At 62.9% G+C, this 17,245-nt stretch overlaps 3 protein-coding genes across 5 annotated transcripts in view; all 3 read left to right on the forward strand.

The window, feature by feature from the left end:
* The first annotated feature begins 705 nt into the window (after positions 1 to 705).
* Positions 706 to 7,624, forward strand: SLC39A3 (solute carrier family 39 member 3). Its single transcript, XM_062015129.1, has 3 exons — positions 706 to 748; positions 3,791 to 4,113; positions 4,709 to 7,624. Exons 2-3 carry the CDS (start codon positions 3,907 to 3,909, stop codon positions 5,435 to 5,437), a joined length of 936 nt encoding a protein of 311 aa, XP_061871113.1. The 5' UTR covers positions 706 to 748; positions 3,791 to 3,906; the 3' UTR covers positions 5,438 to 7,624.
* Positions 7,625 to 9,090: 1,466 nt separating this feature from the next.
* Positions 9,091 to 13,556, forward strand: DIRAS1 (DIRAS family GTPase 1). Its single transcript, XM_062015134.1, has 2 exons — positions 9,091 to 9,169; positions 11,666 to 13,556. Exon 2 carries the CDS (start codon positions 11,690 to 11,692, stop codon positions 12,284 to 12,286), a length of 597 nt encoding a protein of 198 aa, XP_061871118.1. The 5' UTR covers positions 9,091 to 9,169; positions 11,666 to 11,689; the 3' UTR covers positions 12,287 to 13,556.
* Positions 13,557 to 16,699: 3,143 nt separating this feature from the next.
* Positions 16,700 to 17,245, forward strand: part of GNG7 (G protein subunit gamma 7) — a 79,930-nt gene continuing 79,384 nt past the window's right edge. For all 3 annotated transcript variants that reach the window (XM_062015152.1, XM_062015153.1, XM_062015155.1), the window contains exon 1: positions 16,700 to 16,800. The gene's annotated coding sequence lies outside the window, so the exon portion shown is untranslated. The remainder of the gene's footprint in view (positions 16,801 to 17,245) is intronic.

A 17,245-nucleotide genomic window follows, 5' to 3' on the forward strand; every position in this document is an offset into this window, starting at 1 on the left:
ACAGAAAAAGCTCAAGAATTATCCAAAAGGAGGGAATTGCAGGCAGGTTTTTTTTCCCTCCTCCCTTCCCAGCTAATTTCAGTGCTGTTTCCTTACCCTCTTTGTTCCTTGTAGTTGCAGATCTGTTTCTCCCTCTCTTTGTACACTGCTGAGTTCAGGCTGCAGCTGGCCTGGGCAGGGCCAGTTTTTGGCAGAGGGGCTTCCTCCTGGCCTCCAGCATCTCCTCACTTGGGGAGCATCCTGACAGCAAAAAAACCCCAACCCTAAACCCCACGATTATTACTTCTGAAAAGGTTTGGGTTTGTTTTCTGCAGCTTGGAGCTGTTTCTTTAGCTCAGAGCAGCCGCCAGCCTCCGGGAGGAAGCACAGTAGGGCTTTGGTGATGCTTCTCCCGTGGTCCCTGCTCAGCACCGGCCGCCCCGCACAAGATTCTGCAGCTTCGAGGTGTTTCTTTAGCTCAGAGCAGCCGCCACCCCCGCTGAGGAAGGGGTGTAGGGGTGGGGGGATGCGCCTCCGTGGGTACCCCCGGCCGCCGCTGCCCCGGAACCCGCCGCCGCGCTCCGTGTTTCCGGCGGGCGCTTGGCGGCGAGCGCCGCGACTGGCCCATACTGAGGCGTGGGGAGGATGATTGACAGCCCTTCCAGCCAATAGGCAGCCGCGCCTTTCCGCCGCGGCCAATGGGAGGGCGTCGTGGGCGGGCGCTGATGGCGTTGAGGGGGGGGCTGCTGGACGGAGCGAGAGCCGGCGCGTGAGTGGGGGGGCGAGGGGAGGGGGCCGTTGCCGGGGTAACCGGGGTGGCCCTCGAGGTGAAGGGGGGTAATGGCGGCGCTGGAGGGGGCCGGGGGGAGGCGGGAGGGGGAGTAGCCGCCAGGATGAGGCCTGCGGCTGGGGGAGCGGGGGGCTGGGGGCCGGGGCCGGGCCGCGCCTCCGCCCTGAGGGACCCGAGCCGCCCCTCGCCTCTCCCACACACCCTCTCCGCCGGCTCCGCACCTTTCTGAGGGGCTCGGGCAGCTTTGCGGCTGTTCTGGCGGCCTGGCAGGGTCCCCCACTCCTTCTCCGGTGTATCTGAGGTGCCGGGACCGGCGTGGCTCCGGGGGCAGCGGGCCCGGGCTCAGCATCGCCGTCTCTGGCAGCTCGGGAGCATCGTGGATGTGTGTTTTTAACAGAAAAGCCGAGCTGTAAAAGACCCCGCGTCAGGAAACCCGTGTTGTTGTTTTCCCCACACAGGACTGGCAGCCTTACACAACATTTATTGTTGTTGGAGCGTTTGATGTGGGCCACTGAGCCAAGTGGTCGCTGGCATGGGTTGATCCTTGGTTACAGAGGTTGCTGGGCAGTGGTGGCTCCTGCAGACTGGGCTGGAGAGGAGAAAGGCAGGGGATGAAACACGAGGTGGTTCTTGTGCTCACAGCTTCAGTTGGCACTAAGCTGGTCTCTGCCCCAGGCCAGGGCAGCTGCTGGTGAGGCTTTTGTTGGGGGCAATTGTTGGGTTAAAGGCCAGAGTAGAGGTTGAGGTTTCTGAGTGGGAGTTGTGTATGATCCACAGGAGGTGTGGATTTGGTAAAAAGGTGGGTTTTTCCCTTCTCTCCTCTGTACTGAGAGCTGCCTGAACCCAACCAGCCTGTGCTGAGGGCCATGGGTTAGTGGTGGGTTTGGCAAGGTGAGGGAAGGGCTTGGACTTTGTGATCTTAAAGGTCTTTTCCAGCCAAAAATGATTCCCTTACTCTGTGAGGACCTTGGCATAACAACCCATGGGATGTAGTCCTGGTGCTGTGGAGCTACTGAGGGCTCAGCATGTGCTTCCCCAAGCACTGGCACTCGTTTGCTGTGCCAGTGCAGCACTGACAAGTGGTGCCAGTCCCTGCAGTCACCAGCTCCAGGGAGGGAGCCTGTTCATCAGCTGCCCTGATGAGCTGCCTGCTGCAGAAGCCCTGTCAGCCTGCACAGAGATCTCAGCCTCTGGGCATGTTCAGACCTGGCTCCTCTGCTGGCTTCACCAGGGAGTGAGTCAATCCATGTCCTCTGAGCAGGATTTTCTTCTGGTGAACATCATTTAGTGCTTGGACTTGATGCTCTTAAAGGTCTTTTTCTGACTGAAATGATTCTATGATTTCCCAGGGGTGCCCTGCCACAGATGGCCAGGCCACCATGACCTCTGTCTGTGCACTCCTGCCCCAACTCCAGCCTCAGAAGAAGGCTTTAAACTCCCTTTCTGGGTACAGAACCCTTCACCCTTCCACTTCCCTTTTAATAAAAGCACCATTTCTTCAGCCCACTGCAGAGGAGTGGTGATAGTGATTAATACTGTCAGCCCTCAAGGGAGACTTCAGCCTCAGGAACCTTTTTGTATTAAAATGAATTTGCTGCTCCACCAAGCAGGTATCCAATTATTTCCCTTGTCCATCACAGGTGGAGGGGGCTGTCAGCATAGCTGGAAGTGTTCAGTGGTGGGTTGCCAGCCCCATGCAGGCTGCAGCATCCCATCAGTGCTGTCTGGCAGCCTTTAACCTGGGTGACCTGCAGGAGAACCTTCTCAAGGTGATGTTGATTTGACTTTACAGGTCATTTTGGTGCTAGTGGTTAAGGGAAACCCTCTGAGGTGGTGTCTGTGCAGAACAAGGGGCAGTAGAGGGACACAGAATCCCAGCATGGTGGGGGTTGGAAGGGACCTTTGGAGATCATCCAGCCCAACCCCCTGCCAAAGCAGCTCCCACCTAGATCAGCTCACACAGGAACGTGTCCAGGGGTTTTTGAAGACCTCCAGAGAAGGAGCCTCCACACCCTCCCTGGACAGCCTGGACCAGACATGTCCAGGTTTATGTGTTTTCAGAAATAGATTTGATATTGTTGTGGTGTAAAATGATTTCAGGAAAAGAAGTTTTCCTGCTGCTGCAGCTATCCTGGAGGGAAATGCTTTTACCCTTCAGATTGAGTCAATTTTTGTGACCAAGGCAACCCTTCTCTTGGCATTTTTCTCTCATATGAAGCTAATTTCTGCCTCCTTTTGTCACACCCTTGCTGTGAATTTCTCCATAGGGTTTCTCTTTTGAATCCCTGAATGGTGGGGGTGGGAAGGGCCCTGCAGAGCTCATCCAGCTGAAGCAGGTTCCCCTCGCTCAGGGGGCACAGGAACGTGTCCAGGTGGGGTTGGAAACCTGAGAAGGACCCTCCACACCCTCCCTGGGCAGCCTGGACCAGGGCTCCCTCCCCTGACCAGTCAAGGGTGATGGTAGGTGATGGTGTGTGACAGGAATTGAAACTTCCACCAACTCCTGGTGCAGAGCAAATGACCAACTATCGAGGCTGTGACCTACCCACGTCAGACTGTGACAGTGGCTCAAGAAACTGAGCAGGACTGAATCTCAGTCCAAAAAAAACCCTGTGAAGGTGTCAAAGGGAGATCCTTTAGTTCATTTCTGGGTGACAAATACCAGCTCAAGCCCTTATTCTTTCCTCAGAACCCAAAGATCCTTTGGCTGGACTCAGGTGGATCCAAGTGCAGGATCACTGTGGAGGTCTTTCAAATGAAGCCTCCAAAAGCTGAGGCTGTGCCAGTCCTGTGTGGCCAACACACGTCTCACTCACAGGGTTCTTAAGTTGCTCTTTGCTGCAAGGAAGTTTTTCTCTGCCAGTTTCTCTCCTGCTGCTCTCACTCCACCCCTTGCCTCAGGGATGGGGGCAGTTTAGGTGACTCCTACCCTGGCACATAGTTTGGGATGCAAGGTGCTGTTCTGCATAGTATATTCTAATGAACCTAGGAAAATCTTTCTTGTTTTGCTCCTCCCCACAGATATGGAGCCCAGGAGCACCTTTCCCTTGAGGTTTGCTGGTGCTGTCACTGGCTGATGTGCCTTCTCTAACCACAGCCAGAGGGGTTCCCACCAGGAGCCTTCCCCAGGAGGCAGGATGAAGATTGTGGTGGCCAAAGTGCTGTGTCTGCTGGGCATCTGTGTCCTCATGCTGGCTGGCTCCCTCCTCCCTGTCAGGATAATCGAGGCTGATCATGAGAAAGCTCATCTCTCCAAGAAGGTTCTCTCCCTCTGTAATTCTTTTGGAGGAGGGGTGTTCCTGGCCACCTGCTTCAACACCTTGCTGCCTGCTGTGAGGGAAAAGGTAACTCGTGAACTGATGGCACCCAGTGTGTTAGGGACACCTGTGTGAGGGGACCACCCTCACCTGCTGTCCTGGCCACCAAAGCCTTTGTCCTTGTGGAACTAGGGGTGAAGGAGGGTCCATACCTGGCCAGAGTGGCCTGGGAAGCCTCAGAAACAGCTGTGTCTGGTGCTTTGGGTCTAGACAAGCTGAGAGTTGGGCAGAGAGGAACCTCATGAGCTTCACCGAGGGCAAGTGCAGGGTCCTGCAGCTGGGGAGGAACAACCCCATGAGCAGGACAGGCTGGGGGGTGACCTGCTGGAGAGCAGCTCCAGGAGAGGGACCTGGGAGTGCTGGTGGGCAGCAAATCAAACAAAAGGCAAAGCCAGTGATGTGCCCTCAACTCTTGGCACTTTGTGTGTGTGTGTGTTTAAAACACAGCCACAAACCTCCCGCTGGAAGGCAAAGAGGTTCTCTGCCTCTTATGCTGATGCTGTATACAAAGCATCATGGATCAATGTAGTGTCTGTTTAGAGCTGCATGAACAGAAGAGGGATGTTTCCCTTCAGGGGCACAGAGGTGATTGATTCCCTGTGCACTATTTCTTCCCTCCCAGCTCGATGAAGTTCTCAGGCAAGGAAACGTGACCACGGACTACCCAGTGGCTGAGACCATCATGATGGTGGGCTTCTTCCTGACAGTCTTTGTGGAGCAACTCATCTTGACCTTCCAGAAAGAAAAACCTTCTTTCATTGACTTGGAGACCTTCAATGCTGGTTCAGATGTGGGGAGTGACTCCGAGTACGAGTCTCCTTTCATCGCCCCTTCCCGCGGGCGCGCGGCGTACGGCGACCGCCACAGCCACGGCCTCAGCATCCAGGAGCTCACCCACTCCGGCCCCTTGCGTCTCCTTGGGCTGGCCTTTGCTTTGTGCACTCACTCCATCTTTGAAGGCCTGGCTTTGGGTTTGCAGGAAGAAGGTGGCAAAGTCATGAGCTTGTTCCTAGGAGTCGCCGTTCACGAGACGCTGGTGGCGGTGGCGTTGGGCGTCAGCATGGCCAAGGCCTCGTTGCCTCTGAGGGATGCTGTGAAGGTGGCTGTGACAGTGAGCTTGATGATCCCTCTGGGCATCAGCATAGGGATGGGGATTGAGAGCACTCAGAATGCAGCCAGCAGCGTGGTTTCCCTGCTCCTGCAAGGCATTGCTGGCGGCACTTTCTTGTTCATCACCTTCTTTGAGATCCTTGCGAAGGAGCTGGAAGACAAGAACGACAGGCTGTTGAAAGTTCTCTTCCTGGTGCTGGGCTACACAGCTCTGGCTGGGCTGGTCTTCTTCAAGTGGTGAGCATGGGAGGGACTGGAAGCAAACCTCACCCCTTTCCCTTGCAGACAGCCCTGGAGATGAGTTCCCTGCTTCACTTGAGGGGACACTGAAGCTCCCTGTGTGAGTGAAACACCAAGATCCAGGTGGCATCTCCATACTGACCTCAAGAAGGAGAATTTCTTCCTGGGTGCTCAGAGGGAGATGAAAATGAGTGTCACGAGGTGTTGGCCCTGCTCACTGGACCCAGGGGTGCAGCAGCTTGTGAGGAGATAAGCTGGCACAGACATCAGGAGTCTGGTTCTGAGGCTGCCTTCAGGGAACCTGTCAGGAAGGTGGTTTCCTGATGCTCTGTGCCCCCTCCCTCCTTCCCCACTCTGCTTCCTTCACTCTCAGCCTCCGAGGAGGTGAGAAACAAGAAGAGAAACCGAGTCCCAAGCAGGTGGGATCAGGGATTGTGCAGCTGCCCTAAGCAGCTTTTCTAGCTTAGTTTTGAGCAAAACCTGGCTGTAATAGCTGCCAAAAATACCATCCCTTTTGGGGCTGCTTCACTGGAGCAGAGCTTCCCTTTTAACCCACCCGTGGCTCTGGGAGCTTTTGTTTCTGAGTGATTAACAGAAGCAGCAAGGCTGGCCCCTTGTCCCCTGCTTCCTTCTCTGCACCTCCTCCAGATCCTGAGCCTTCCCCAAAGAAAACCTCCTGCTGTGTGTTGATGTGTCTGCAAATCCCCAGCCCTGGAGGGATCCCACAGCCCTGGAGCTGAGGTGCTGAGGGCTGGGTTAGTGGTGGGCTGGGCAGCGTGAGGGGAGGGCTGGGACTCCATGGGCTTAAAGGGCTTTGCCAACCAAAATGATTCTGTGATCTTAAAATCCTCCTCTCCTCACCCTGAGGCCCTTCCCCAGCACTCCCTGGGCTGTTAGTCTGTAAGAAACAGGCAGCAGCAATTTCCAGCATGAATATTTTAAGGCCAAGTGCTTGTATTTAAATGATTTGCAGTGAAACGGGCTCCAGCAGTCACCATCCACCCCAGGGGGCCGAGCTACTCCCCGAGCCTCGGGTCAGGCTTTTCAAAGCAGAAATCTCTTCCCCTGGGGGTTTGTGAGGTTGTGATGAGGCTGATGAGAGGCACCTGCCGTGTGACTGCACACAGCAGCTCTGCAGGAGCCTGGGGAAGCTCAGTGTGGCTGCAGATCCTGCCAGAATCCTTCGTGTTTCTCCTCCTAGGAGAGGAGCTGGGATCAGAGAGGCTGGAGCTGGGATCAGAGAGGATGAAGCTGGGATCAGAGAGGCTGAAACTGGGATCAGAGGCTGGAGCTGGCATCAGAGAGGCTGAAGCTGGGAACCTGTCCTCCCTCTTCACAGGGGCTGCATTTCAATCAGCTGCAGCCTTTGCTTCTGCAGCAGCTTCTGCAGAGCTGAGGGAAGTGCTGATGGAATTCTAACGCAGCTCAGGCCCTGGGAGGGTGATCCAGAGCCAGAGGAAGGATGAGGGGAGAGTGGGAAGCAGCAGCTCGGAGCCAGGGGCTGGCACAGCTGCAGCAGATGGAGGCTGCTGAGCCTCAGCTGACAGTTCCTGCCTGCTCGCTATTTTAATTGCTGCAACCTCCCCAAGTCAATTAATCTTGCTTTGAAAAACCAGGAGTGGAAGAGGGAGGAGGGAGGCTGGTTATTTTAGGCCTGGGATGACACAAATGAGCCAGGCCTGAGGAGAATGTCATTTGCTTGGATGTGACAAACCTGTGTGTGAGTGCACCTAGGGCAGGCAGCTGGTGGGAGGAGGGGGCAGAGGAGAGGGAGAAACGAGGTTGGGGCACAGGGCTGAGTGTCCCTGCTCATACCTGAGCCTCTCCTTTCCTCTTCCCTTGCTGCAGTTGATGCTTTTCTTGTGGTTTTGGGGGGAAAAAAATGCCTCTTCCAGAGCTGGGCTGAGGGCAGGGCCCTGAGGGCAGCCTGCACCTCCCTCTGCTCCTCTTCCTCCTCCCCCTGCAGCCTGGAGGCTGATGTATAAAGCTGAGTTGTTGGTGGGAGGAGAGTTCTTAACCTGCTTCCAAAGCAGGGGGAGGGATCCCCCTGGGTCAGGGGGTAGCAGGGCTGGAGCATCCCCCTCCCCTCCTCCCAGTTTGGGCTGGGGCTGGCTGGGAGTCACAAAGCACCAGGAGCTCTCCTCCCTCTTCTTGCCACCTTGGGGGGCTCCTTGGTGCCTGGGGGGGAGTTGGGGACCATCAGGTGCTCCTGAGGGGGGGTTTAGGAGTGCAGAAGGGTGAGCCCCAGCTCCTGCTCACAATAAAGGCATCAGCCTTCTCTCTCTTGTGTCACTTGATTATTTGAAGGTCCCCGACGTGGGCCGAGTTTGGGTGGGCGGGGGCAGGACCCTCCTGTTCCCCCCCCTCCTCCCGCAGCCCCCTCGCCGTGATTCAGCCCCGCGTGTGCAGCCGCCCCCCCCGGGCGTGTGAGCTCGGCGGGGACTGAATGAACCGGAGGAGGAGCCGCAGCGAAAGCGATGGAGGGAAACTCATTCATTTCCTCTAACGAGTTGTACCCGGCGGGCGCATCCCGCTGCGGGGGCTGGCCGGGGGGCCGGGCTGGGCCCCGAAGCCGAGGTTGGTGGTCCCCACGGTGCTGGCAGCGGGGTGGGTGCTGCCGTGGCCCCGCTGCCCGCATCCCCCCGCATCGCCCCGTCCCGCAGGGACCTCCCACGTCCCGTCGCAGGGGCTGCAGGAGCCTCGCCGGGGACAGTCACCCCTTGAGCCCGTGCCACCGAGCCACTCGGGCCCCAGTCGCCTTTGGCTGCGGTGGGGAGGCTCAGCTGGCACCAAGGGGGTGGGTTTGGGGTCCTGGGGCCCCGCGGGGTGCCACCAAGGCCCCCAATCGCAGGGTAGTTGTGGTCCAAGTGGGACTCATGACCCCGAGGGAGGGGACACTGTGGTTGGTGACAAAGCCAGACCCCACTGCCCGGATCCCCCCCAGCTGCAGCGGGGGCTGCTGACCCCTTGTGCCCCAGCAGCCTGGCACCCGTCTTCTCTGTGTGTCCCTCTGTCCCCTGTCACCTTCTGTGGCTCTGTCCCCATCCACACATCCCTGGGCTCCTCCTCACGTGTGCCTGTGTCCCCACCTGTGCCCGTGTCCATGTGTGGTCGCTGGCCATGTGTCCACATCCCTGTCTCTCTGTCCCTGCATCCCCATCCCCGTCCCTGTCCGTCTGTCCCTGTCCCTGTCCGTCTGTCCCTGTATCGCTATCCCCGTGTGTCTCCGTCTGTCCCCATCCCTGTCCATCTGTCCCTGCATCCCCATCCTGCTCTTTCCCTGTCCATCTGTCCCTGTCCGTCTGTCCCTGTCCGTGCAGCCCCATTCCGCTCCATCCCAGCGCATCCACCCCAGCTCAGTCCGTGTGTCCGCAGCCCCGGCCGTCTGTCGCGGTCCGTGCAGCCCCGTCCCCGCCGCGGCTCCCGTTGCCGCTCGGGGCTGGGCCCGGGGGTCCGGCGGCCCCGGGCGGGGCGGGCGCGGCGGGCGGGGCCGGCGGCGGGGCGGGATCGGCTCTGCGGCGGCCGCACCGCACCGAGCCCGAGCCGAGCCGCACCGAGCCCCCCCCCCGCCGCACCGCACCGCGCCGGGCCCGGCCCGAGCCCCGCCGCCCCGAGCCGAGCCCCCGCCGCACCGGGCGGACCGGAGCCGCCGCGCCGGGACCGCCCCGGGCCGGGCCATGCGCTGAGGCCGCCGCGCAGCCCGCAGCCAAGGGCGGATCCCGGGCAGGACACGGTGAGGCGGCGAGCACCGCAATGCGACCGGCGCGGCGGGGAGCCGGGGGAGCGGGGACGGACGCGGGGAGCCGGGAGGGAGCCCCGGCGAGGGCAGGGCACGGACCGGGAGCGGGGCCGGGGCGCCGGCCCGGGGCGGTGGGACCGTGCTCCTGTCCCTGCCGCCATCCTCCTCCTTGTGCCCGTCATCCCTCCATCTCCATCCTGCCCCTCAACCCCTCCGTCTGCATCCTGCCCCTTCTCCATCCCTCCATCTCCATCGTGCCCCAGTCCTGCCATCCCTCCATCCTGCCCCTTCTCCATCCCTCCATCCTGCCCCTTCTCCATCCTGCCCCTTCTCCATCCCTCCATCTCCATCGTGCCCCAATCCTGTCCCTCCATCCTGCCCCTTCTCCATCCTGCCCCTTCTCCATCCCTCCATCCTGCCCCATCTCCATCCTGCCCCTTCTCCATCCTGCCCTTTCTCCCTCTGTCTCCATCCTGCCCCTCCATGCAGCCCCTTTCCTGCCCCTTCCTCTGCTCCTCTATCTCCATCTCCATCCTGCTTTGCCCCTGCTCTCCATCCCAACTCCCAGACCCCCCCCAACCCAGCTGTTTGTCTCCCCCAGCGCTGAGGCTCCGAGTGGGAGGGTGCTGAGGGGGTGCAAAGCCCCTCTGGCAGGATGAGGCCCGGGCTGTGCCCCTGGCTGGAGGGTGGAAGCTGAAGGGAGACCACAGTCCAGACTCACAGGCATGGGTGCTGTTTGGGGTTGGGAGCTGCTTGGCACAAGCCACAGGACCTTTGCCACCCCCCTGGGTGATACAAAGGCTCAGCCAGCCTGGCCCCTTGGCCCTGGTGCCCCACACTGTGCCCGTGGGGCTGGGCACACTTTGGCAGTGCCACAGGCAGGTGGGATGGGCAGGACCATCCCCAGGCCCACTCAGGTTCGTGTTCCCCACGCTGCCAGCACCGTGTCCCTGGTGTCCTGGGATCCAAACAGGGCCCAGGGAGCTCGTGGTGGGCTGTGGGGTGATGATGGGCTCCTTTTCCAGCCCATGGCCCTTCCATCACTGGGCTCTCCAGGCACCAGCCCCTGCCCCTGTGTTTAGGGGCATTTTGGGGTATGGGGGCTGTTTGCAGGATGGTGCTGCAGGGTGTGAAGGGGCCATTTCCCCAGGAGGTGCCCAGGAGCACAGGGCTGCCTGGGGCACTTTACTGTCCCTCCTTCCTGGCCTGTTGGTCTCTGAGTTGAAGTGGGAGGGGATGGGAGCAGAACGGGCTGGGGACAGACCTGACCCAGGGCTCCCTCCCTCCCCTCTCACGCCAGGCTCCGTCACACTCCTGTGTGTGCTGGGGGCACCTCACAGGGCAGAGCCAGTGCTGCAGTGGGGAAACTGAGGCAGGGGCTGACTGAAGCAATGCTCAGCCCAGAGCTCAGTGTCAGCAGCAATTTGTGCCCCCTCACTTCACCTCCTGGGGCTGCATCTTGCAGGGGGGACACAGGTAGGGACCCTGCCCGGGCTTGTGCATCCCTTGTGAGCGGGCACAGAGGTTTGGCAGCGTGAGGGGTGGCCATGGGGGTCTCTGAGCCTGCAGGCCACGAGCCCACAGCCATGCCACACTCTCCCCTTGGTGCCCACATCTCTCTGCTCCCTGCTGCAGCCCAATGGCAGGAGCAGAGCAGAATGGTGGCACAGCATAGGGTAGGACAGGGTAGGAGGAGGTGGCAGGGCACAGGACGGGGTTGCAGGTGGTGGCAGGGCAGAGGATGGGGAGGCAGGGGGTGGCAGGGCAAAGGATGAGGTTGCAGGGGCTGGCAGGGCACAGGACAGGGTGGCAGGGCACAGAATGGGGAGGCAGAGGGTGGCAGAGCATAGGATGGGGAGGCAGGGGCTGGCAGGGCACAGGATGAGGTTGCAGGGGGTGGCAGAGCATAGGATGGGGAGGCAGGGGCTGGCAGGGCACCCATCAGCATGACAAGTGTTGAGATCCATGTGTGAAATGGCACCTGCACACTCAGCAGCTGCAGCAGCCGTGTGTGGGAGAGCTGGAGGGGCTGTCTGGGGGCTCTGTGTGCCACAGGCTCCTCGCTGGGCCAGCAGCCACCCCACAGGGGCTGCCCCTACTGCCCAGGGGGGCTCTGGGGGTCCCGTGGGTGCCCGCTGTGGCTCCCTCCCCCCCTCACGCTGCCTCAGCCACAGCTGCTGTGCCGGTGGCCACGGTTTGGCCATATGGCCGCAGCGGGCGGCTGGTAAAAATAGCGACTGCTGCTGCAGCCTGGGGTGGGCGACGAGTCCCATCCTGCCCCAGCCGCCCTGCAAGGGCACCTCAAGGGCACGGGGCACACTGGGACCCCCCAGGTTGGAGCAAGGGCAGCTGCATCTCAAAGGGGGCTGGGAGCTGTGGTTGCAGGGGGGAGCTGCCCCGTTGTCCCCCCTCCCTCAACCCCTTACAGCCAGGTCCATCGTGGAGCTCTCGCTGTGGGGTGACATCTCCCTCTGCCCTTTTCCCTCGCAGCGGCGGCAGCACCTGAGGGACAAGATGCCAGAGCAGAGCAACGATTACCGGGTGGTCGTGTTCGGCGCCGGCGGCGTGGGCAAGAGCTCGCTGGTGCTGCGCTTCGTGAAGGGAACCTTCCGGGACACCTACATCCCCACCATCGAGGACACCTACCGCCAGGTCATCAGCTGCGACAAGAGCGTCTGCACCCTGCAGATCACCGACACCACCGGCAGCCACCAGTTCCCGGCCATGCAGCGACTCTCCATCTCCAAGGGTCACGCTTTCATCTTGGTTTTCTCCGTCACCAGCAAACAGTCCCTGGAGGAGCTGAAGCCCATCTACCAGCAGATTGTGCAGATCAAAGGCAGCGTGGAGAGCATCCCCATCATGCTGGTGGGCAACAAGTGCGACGAGACGCAGCGGGAAGTGGAGAGCAGAGAAGGGGAGGCCATGGCCAAGGAGTGGAAATGCGCCTTCATGGAAACCTCGGCCAAGATGAACTACAACGTCAAGGAGCTCTTCCAGGAGCTGCTGAACCTGGAGAAGAGGAGGAACGTCAGCCTCACCATCGACGGGAAGCGCTCCAGCAAGCAGAAGAGGACAGACAAAATCAAGGGGAAGTGCAGCATCATGTAGAGCCCCGGACTGGCCCCCACCCCTCCCCTCGGGTCCCCTTCCCCTCCCTCCCCCCGTGGCTGGCCGTGGCATGGCAGCGGAGCCGTCCCCTCGTCCCCTGTGCCATCACTGTGACTGTGCGGGGACGCGGCGCTGCGCTCGCCCCGGGGCTGGGGATGAAGACAGGACGTCCCGCCGAGCCCAGGGATGCTCAACTGCCCCGAGCCCGGCACGTGGATGCACGGCCATGCACCACGGGGGGGACACAGACACACACCCCACACACACACACACTCTGCAGCACAACTGGCAGCACCAGCCCAGCCCCAGGTCCCTCCCACGTCCCCCCTCCCCAGCAGAGGAGCCCACGTCTGTCCTCGTGGGTGGGAAGGATGGTGCAACGTGGGGGTGTCGGTGTCAGCCCTTGAGGACAGTCACACGTGAGCTGGGCCCTCCCCACGCCCCCGGCCCCACGCCATAAGGCTCTGCTCCTGCAGGCAGAGACCTGGGGCCGGCCGGAGCAGTCCCTGCACGGCGCCCACTGCCCCTCAGCCCCCAGCCCCAGCCCTGCACCTCGGCCCTTCCTGCCTCTGAGCCCCCAGCCCCATCCCAGCACCGTGGCCCCTCCTGCCCCAGCTGCCCCCCAACCCTCCAGCCCCATCCCAGTGCCGCAGGCCGGAGCCACCAGCCCAAGCACAAAGCATCGGGTCCGAGGGAGGTCCTGACCCAGCACAATCCTGGTGAGCTCTGGCAGGAGACCCCCAGTTCCCCCCCTGCCCCCCGTTGCCCCCTTCCCGCGCAGGATGAGCCCCCCACAGCCCATCAGCGCCGCGATGCCACGGTGATGGGCGCTGCCGCTCCGTGCCGCAGTGCCCCTCCGGCGGTCAGCAACCCCCTTCCCCTGCTGTGGGGTGTCCCCACACCCCAGGAACCCCCCAACAACACCCTCCCCAGCTCCCCCAGCTCTGGTGCAGCCCTGCTTGCTCCCCCTTGGCCGGAGCAGCCCCTTCTCTCCCTCCTCTCCCCGTGCTGTCACCAGCCCCTCATCCCAGCGGGGTTTGTCCCCTCGCTCCGGCCCCTCTGACCCTTCGTCGGGGTTGTCCCCGAGGGGTTGTCCCGGAGGGGCTGTCCCCGGGCAGGCTGGGCCCTGACTTCCCCGCATCCCCCCTCCCCCACTCCCCCCCATCCTCCGGCTTTTTACGAGAGGCCCCAGCGCCCAGGGGACAAGGTGACATTACGATGTAGCCTTTATTCTAGAAATAGTCTTCCTTCAATAAAGAGATGCGAGATGCGCCCGAGTCCCCGCGGAGCCGCGCCGGATGAGGCTGCCGGGGCGGGGGTGGGGGGTGATGGGGAGGGGGGAGTGGGCGTGCACGATCGTGCGTGGATGTGCGTGTCGGAGCCCCCCCCGCGCGCGCTCCCGCGGGCGGCAGCTCCCGCGCCGGCGCACGTGCCGTGCCCTGTGCGCACACACGTGCGCGCTCGCGTGCTCCGGTAGCCCCCGACCGTCCCCCATCAACCCCGTGGGTACAACCCCCCCCCCCCCCCGCCGGGCCCCGTGGGGAGGGGGCGGGAGCGCGGGTGCGTGCGTCATCAGCGCCCGTTGCCACGGAAACCATCTGCTCCCCGGGCGCGGGAGCCGCGTGGGCACGCGGGAGGGGGCGGCGGGGGGAGCGGGGAGCGGGGCTGCTGCAGGCTGCAAGGGCACGGCTCGGGGACACGGCACGGCTCGGGGAGAGGGCACGGCTCCGTGGGGACGGGCACGGCTCGGGCTGGGGGGAGTGTTACAGCTTGGAGGGGGGAAATGGTCCGGGAGGAAAGAGCAGGGCTCCATGGGGATGGTCGTGTCTCTGTGGGGGTGGGCACGGTTCCGTGGGGATGGTCACAGGTCCATGGGGACAGTCACGGCTCCGTGGGGTTGGTCACAGGTCCGTGGGGACAGTCACGTCTCCGTGGGGTTGGTCACAGGTCCATGGGGACAGTCAAGGCTCTGTGAGGTTGGTCACAGGTCCATGGGGACAGTCAAGGCTCCGTGGGGACGCTCAGAGCTCTATGGGGACAGTCACGGCTCCGTGGGGTTGGTCACAGGTCCGTGGGGACGCTCGGAGCTCTATGGGGACAGTCACGGCTCCGCGGGGATGTCACAGCCCCCTGGCACCGGCCATGGGAAATGCTCCAGTCCCATGTCCGTCCCGTGAGCTCCTTCGGTGGGCACTGGGACAGGACGGTGCAGGCACAGACACACCTCGTGCTGTTCCCCATCCGCTGGGGACCCTCAGGACCCCCCGGAGCTGTGGAGGCTCAGGCGAGGCTGGGGAGGTTCACAGGGTTTTTTTTGGGGGGGGGGGGAAATGGCTCCACCCCGCAGCCATCAAACCCCCCAGGCTGGGAGCACCCTGAGCTCCCCAAAACCCGCAGCAGTGCAGGATGGAGCCGGCCGATGCTGGCAGGACACCCGCTGCTTCCCTCCCCCCGCCCCGGGCCGGAGGATTAAACAAACCATTCCTGAGCGTTAATTAGCGAGCGGTGCTTAAAGCCGCGGCAGCTTCTTTCTGTGGCTCTCGGAGCCAATGAGGAGCCGTCGCTGCCTCTCACAGCCCTAAAACTGCTTCAAAGCCAGCGTTTGGGACCCAAACCTGGCACCACGAGTCACACCAGGACTCAGAGGCTGCGCGGGACATCGTCCCTCGTTGTCCCCACAGAGAGGGGGGTGGGGGAAGGCTCCCTGCAGCCCCCGTGGCTCTTGTACCCCCGGAGTTCCATCCTGAAGCCTCACCCCAAACTCTGGCATGTGCTGGTGCAGCCCCATCTGCAGCCAAAACGGTTTATAACGCCGCGGGTGAGGGCATACGGGAGCAAACCGGATTAGGGGGGAAATCAGCCTTCTTCCCACTAACAGGATTACTGGCCTCTCAGCCCAGCCTTGGCAGAGCTGCCGGGGAGAGCTGGCACGCGCCTGGCAGCGGGGTCTCATCTCCCTCCCCGGGACAGAGGAACCGCTGGGGAGAGCCCAAACCCCAGTGTGTCTCCATCTCAGTTGATGCTGAGGTTGGAGCTGCAACTGGTGTGCACTGGGCTGTGAGCTGCTGGGGAGTGATGGCTGCAGCCTCTCCTGGGGATGTGACTCCCATGGGGGGACACCGGGCCCCCCTCACCCTGCCGGGGCTGCAGCTGGGAGCCAGGCACGGCCGAGCCCCTGCTGCTGGCAGCTGAGGGAATCAAAGCCTCGATTCAGGGCTGTGCCGGGCCCTTGAGCGCGATTTCCTGCCCCCTCCCTCCCCCCCTCCCCGGCACCGGCAGCGTGACTCTGCCCAGTGCTGATTCATCCCCCTGGATTTTCCCCTCACTGCACAGGGGGAGCGGCTGGGTCGAGGCTTGGGGTGGGAGGACACAGGGCTGCAGCCCCCCAGGACACAAGGCTGGGCAGAGCACATCCATCCTGTAACCTAGAGCAGCCCCAGGGCTGGAGCATCAGGGGGAGTGAGGGGACACAGCAGGCTGTGCCCAGGGGCATGAGGCCATCCTCTAACCCTCACTCCACTGGCTGCCAGGTGGAAAGGGGATGAGGTGCTGAGAGGAGGGGTTGGGGAGCCCCAAGCCCCACATTAGGGGTGTGGAGGGAGTTTGTAAGACAGGCAAAGGCTCTGCCCCCTGTGCTGGACAGGGATGGAAGGGGTTAACCCAGTGGGTGACTCAGAGCAAGATTTGTCAGGAGGGACTGGTTCAGTGGCTCTTCCTTTCCTCTGCTGGCCCGTGACCAGTAGCCACACAGCCATTGGGAGTCCTGGGTGGGCAGAGGGGGACAGGGGTGAGGCCATGAGTGGGCTCCAGGGGCTCCAGCCAGGGATGACGTCCTGTGCCAGGCACTGCTCCAACCTCTCTGGGACACTCCATGTGCCATGACCCCCATCAAGGGCCCGTTGCAGCCCCCCTGCTGGCCACGCTGCATTGGTGGGAGGTAACACCATGGCCTGGCTGCCCATGGAGCATGGTCCCTGCCATCTGCCACCCCCGGGGCTGTGTTTGGGGGTGCCCCGGCAGGTTTTTGGGGGTGCCCTGGGGCCACGGCCAAAGGCCCCCGGAGTGTGGAGGGTCCGGTGGGGTCCCGGGGTCCGGGGCGTCCTGGTGCCTCGTGCCCTGGTCGCCACGTGCCGGCGTGGCGCGAGCCCCCCCCCAGTCCCGCGCCCCGCGGCGGCGCGCTCATTAATATTAATGAGATGCTTGTTTTGCGCTCACGCCCTTGCCCCCCGCCCCGCGCGCTGATTGGCCGCTTCCCCTGCCGCTCACCCGGCCCGGCCCCGCCCACCCCTCCCCGCCGCCGCCACAACCGAACCTGGCGGCTGCAGCCAAGCCCCGCCCCCCGCCGTGGCCGCCCCTCCGCGGCGCCGGCTCCCATTGGCGGGCGGCGCTGTCCGTCAGAGCGGGGGGCGGGGCCTGGGCGGGGCGGGGCAGTTGGGTGCGTTGCGCGACGGCGTCTGAGGCGGCGGCTCCGCTCGGCTCCTCCGCCCCTCGCTGCTCCGGGCCCGCCGAGACCGGTGAGGAGCCGCCCGCGCCGCGGGGAGCGGGCCGGGGGGGGAGCCGAGAGCGGCAGTGGCGGCTGGCGAGCGGGCGGGGACGGCCGGAGTAGGCCGCGGCCTGGCGGAGCCCCCCCCGGCCCGGCGCCCCTCGCGGGCCGCTGAGCGCTGGAGGTTGGGCGGGTGGTTGTGAGGGGCCCTCGGGCCGGGCGAGGGGGACGGTGGGGCGTTGGGGATGAGGGCCGGGAGGAGTGCAGGCGGAGGAGGTGGGATTGAGGGGACGCCGGGGTGGGAGAGCGGGGTGAGGGGGAAGCTGAGGCCCCTGAGGGTTTGGGGCTGGCGGCGAGGGGAGCCTGGGCAGGGGGCCGGGGAGGGTGCTGTGAGGAGAGGGAGCCCTGAGTGGGTCAGAGTGGGAGGCTGCAGGTAGGAGGGAGAGTTGGGCTGGGGGTTAAGAGGCTCTGGGAAG

Source organism: Colius striatus, chromosome 25 (assembly GCF_028858725.1).
Source record: "Colius striatus isolate bColStr4 chromosome 25, bColStr4.1.hap1, whole genome shotgun sequence".
NCBI lineage: Eukaryota > Metazoa > Chordata > Aves > Coliiformes > Coliidae > Colius > Colius striatus.

Excerpts from the sequence above, each read along its gene's own strand:
- DIRAS1 (XM_062015134.1), top strand. The coding sequence starts at position 11,690 with ATGCCAGAGCAGAGCAACGATTACCGGGTGGTCGTGTTCGGCGCCGGC.
- SLC39A3 (XM_062015129.1), top strand. The coding sequence starts at position 3,907 with ATGAAGATTGTGGTGGCCAAAGTGCTGTGTCTGCTGGGCATCTGTGTC. Across the intron at positions 4,114-4,708 it reads TGCCTGCTGTGAGGGAAAAG|CTCGATGAAGTTCTCAGGCA; the intron begins GTAACTCGTGAA and ends CTTCCCTCCCAG.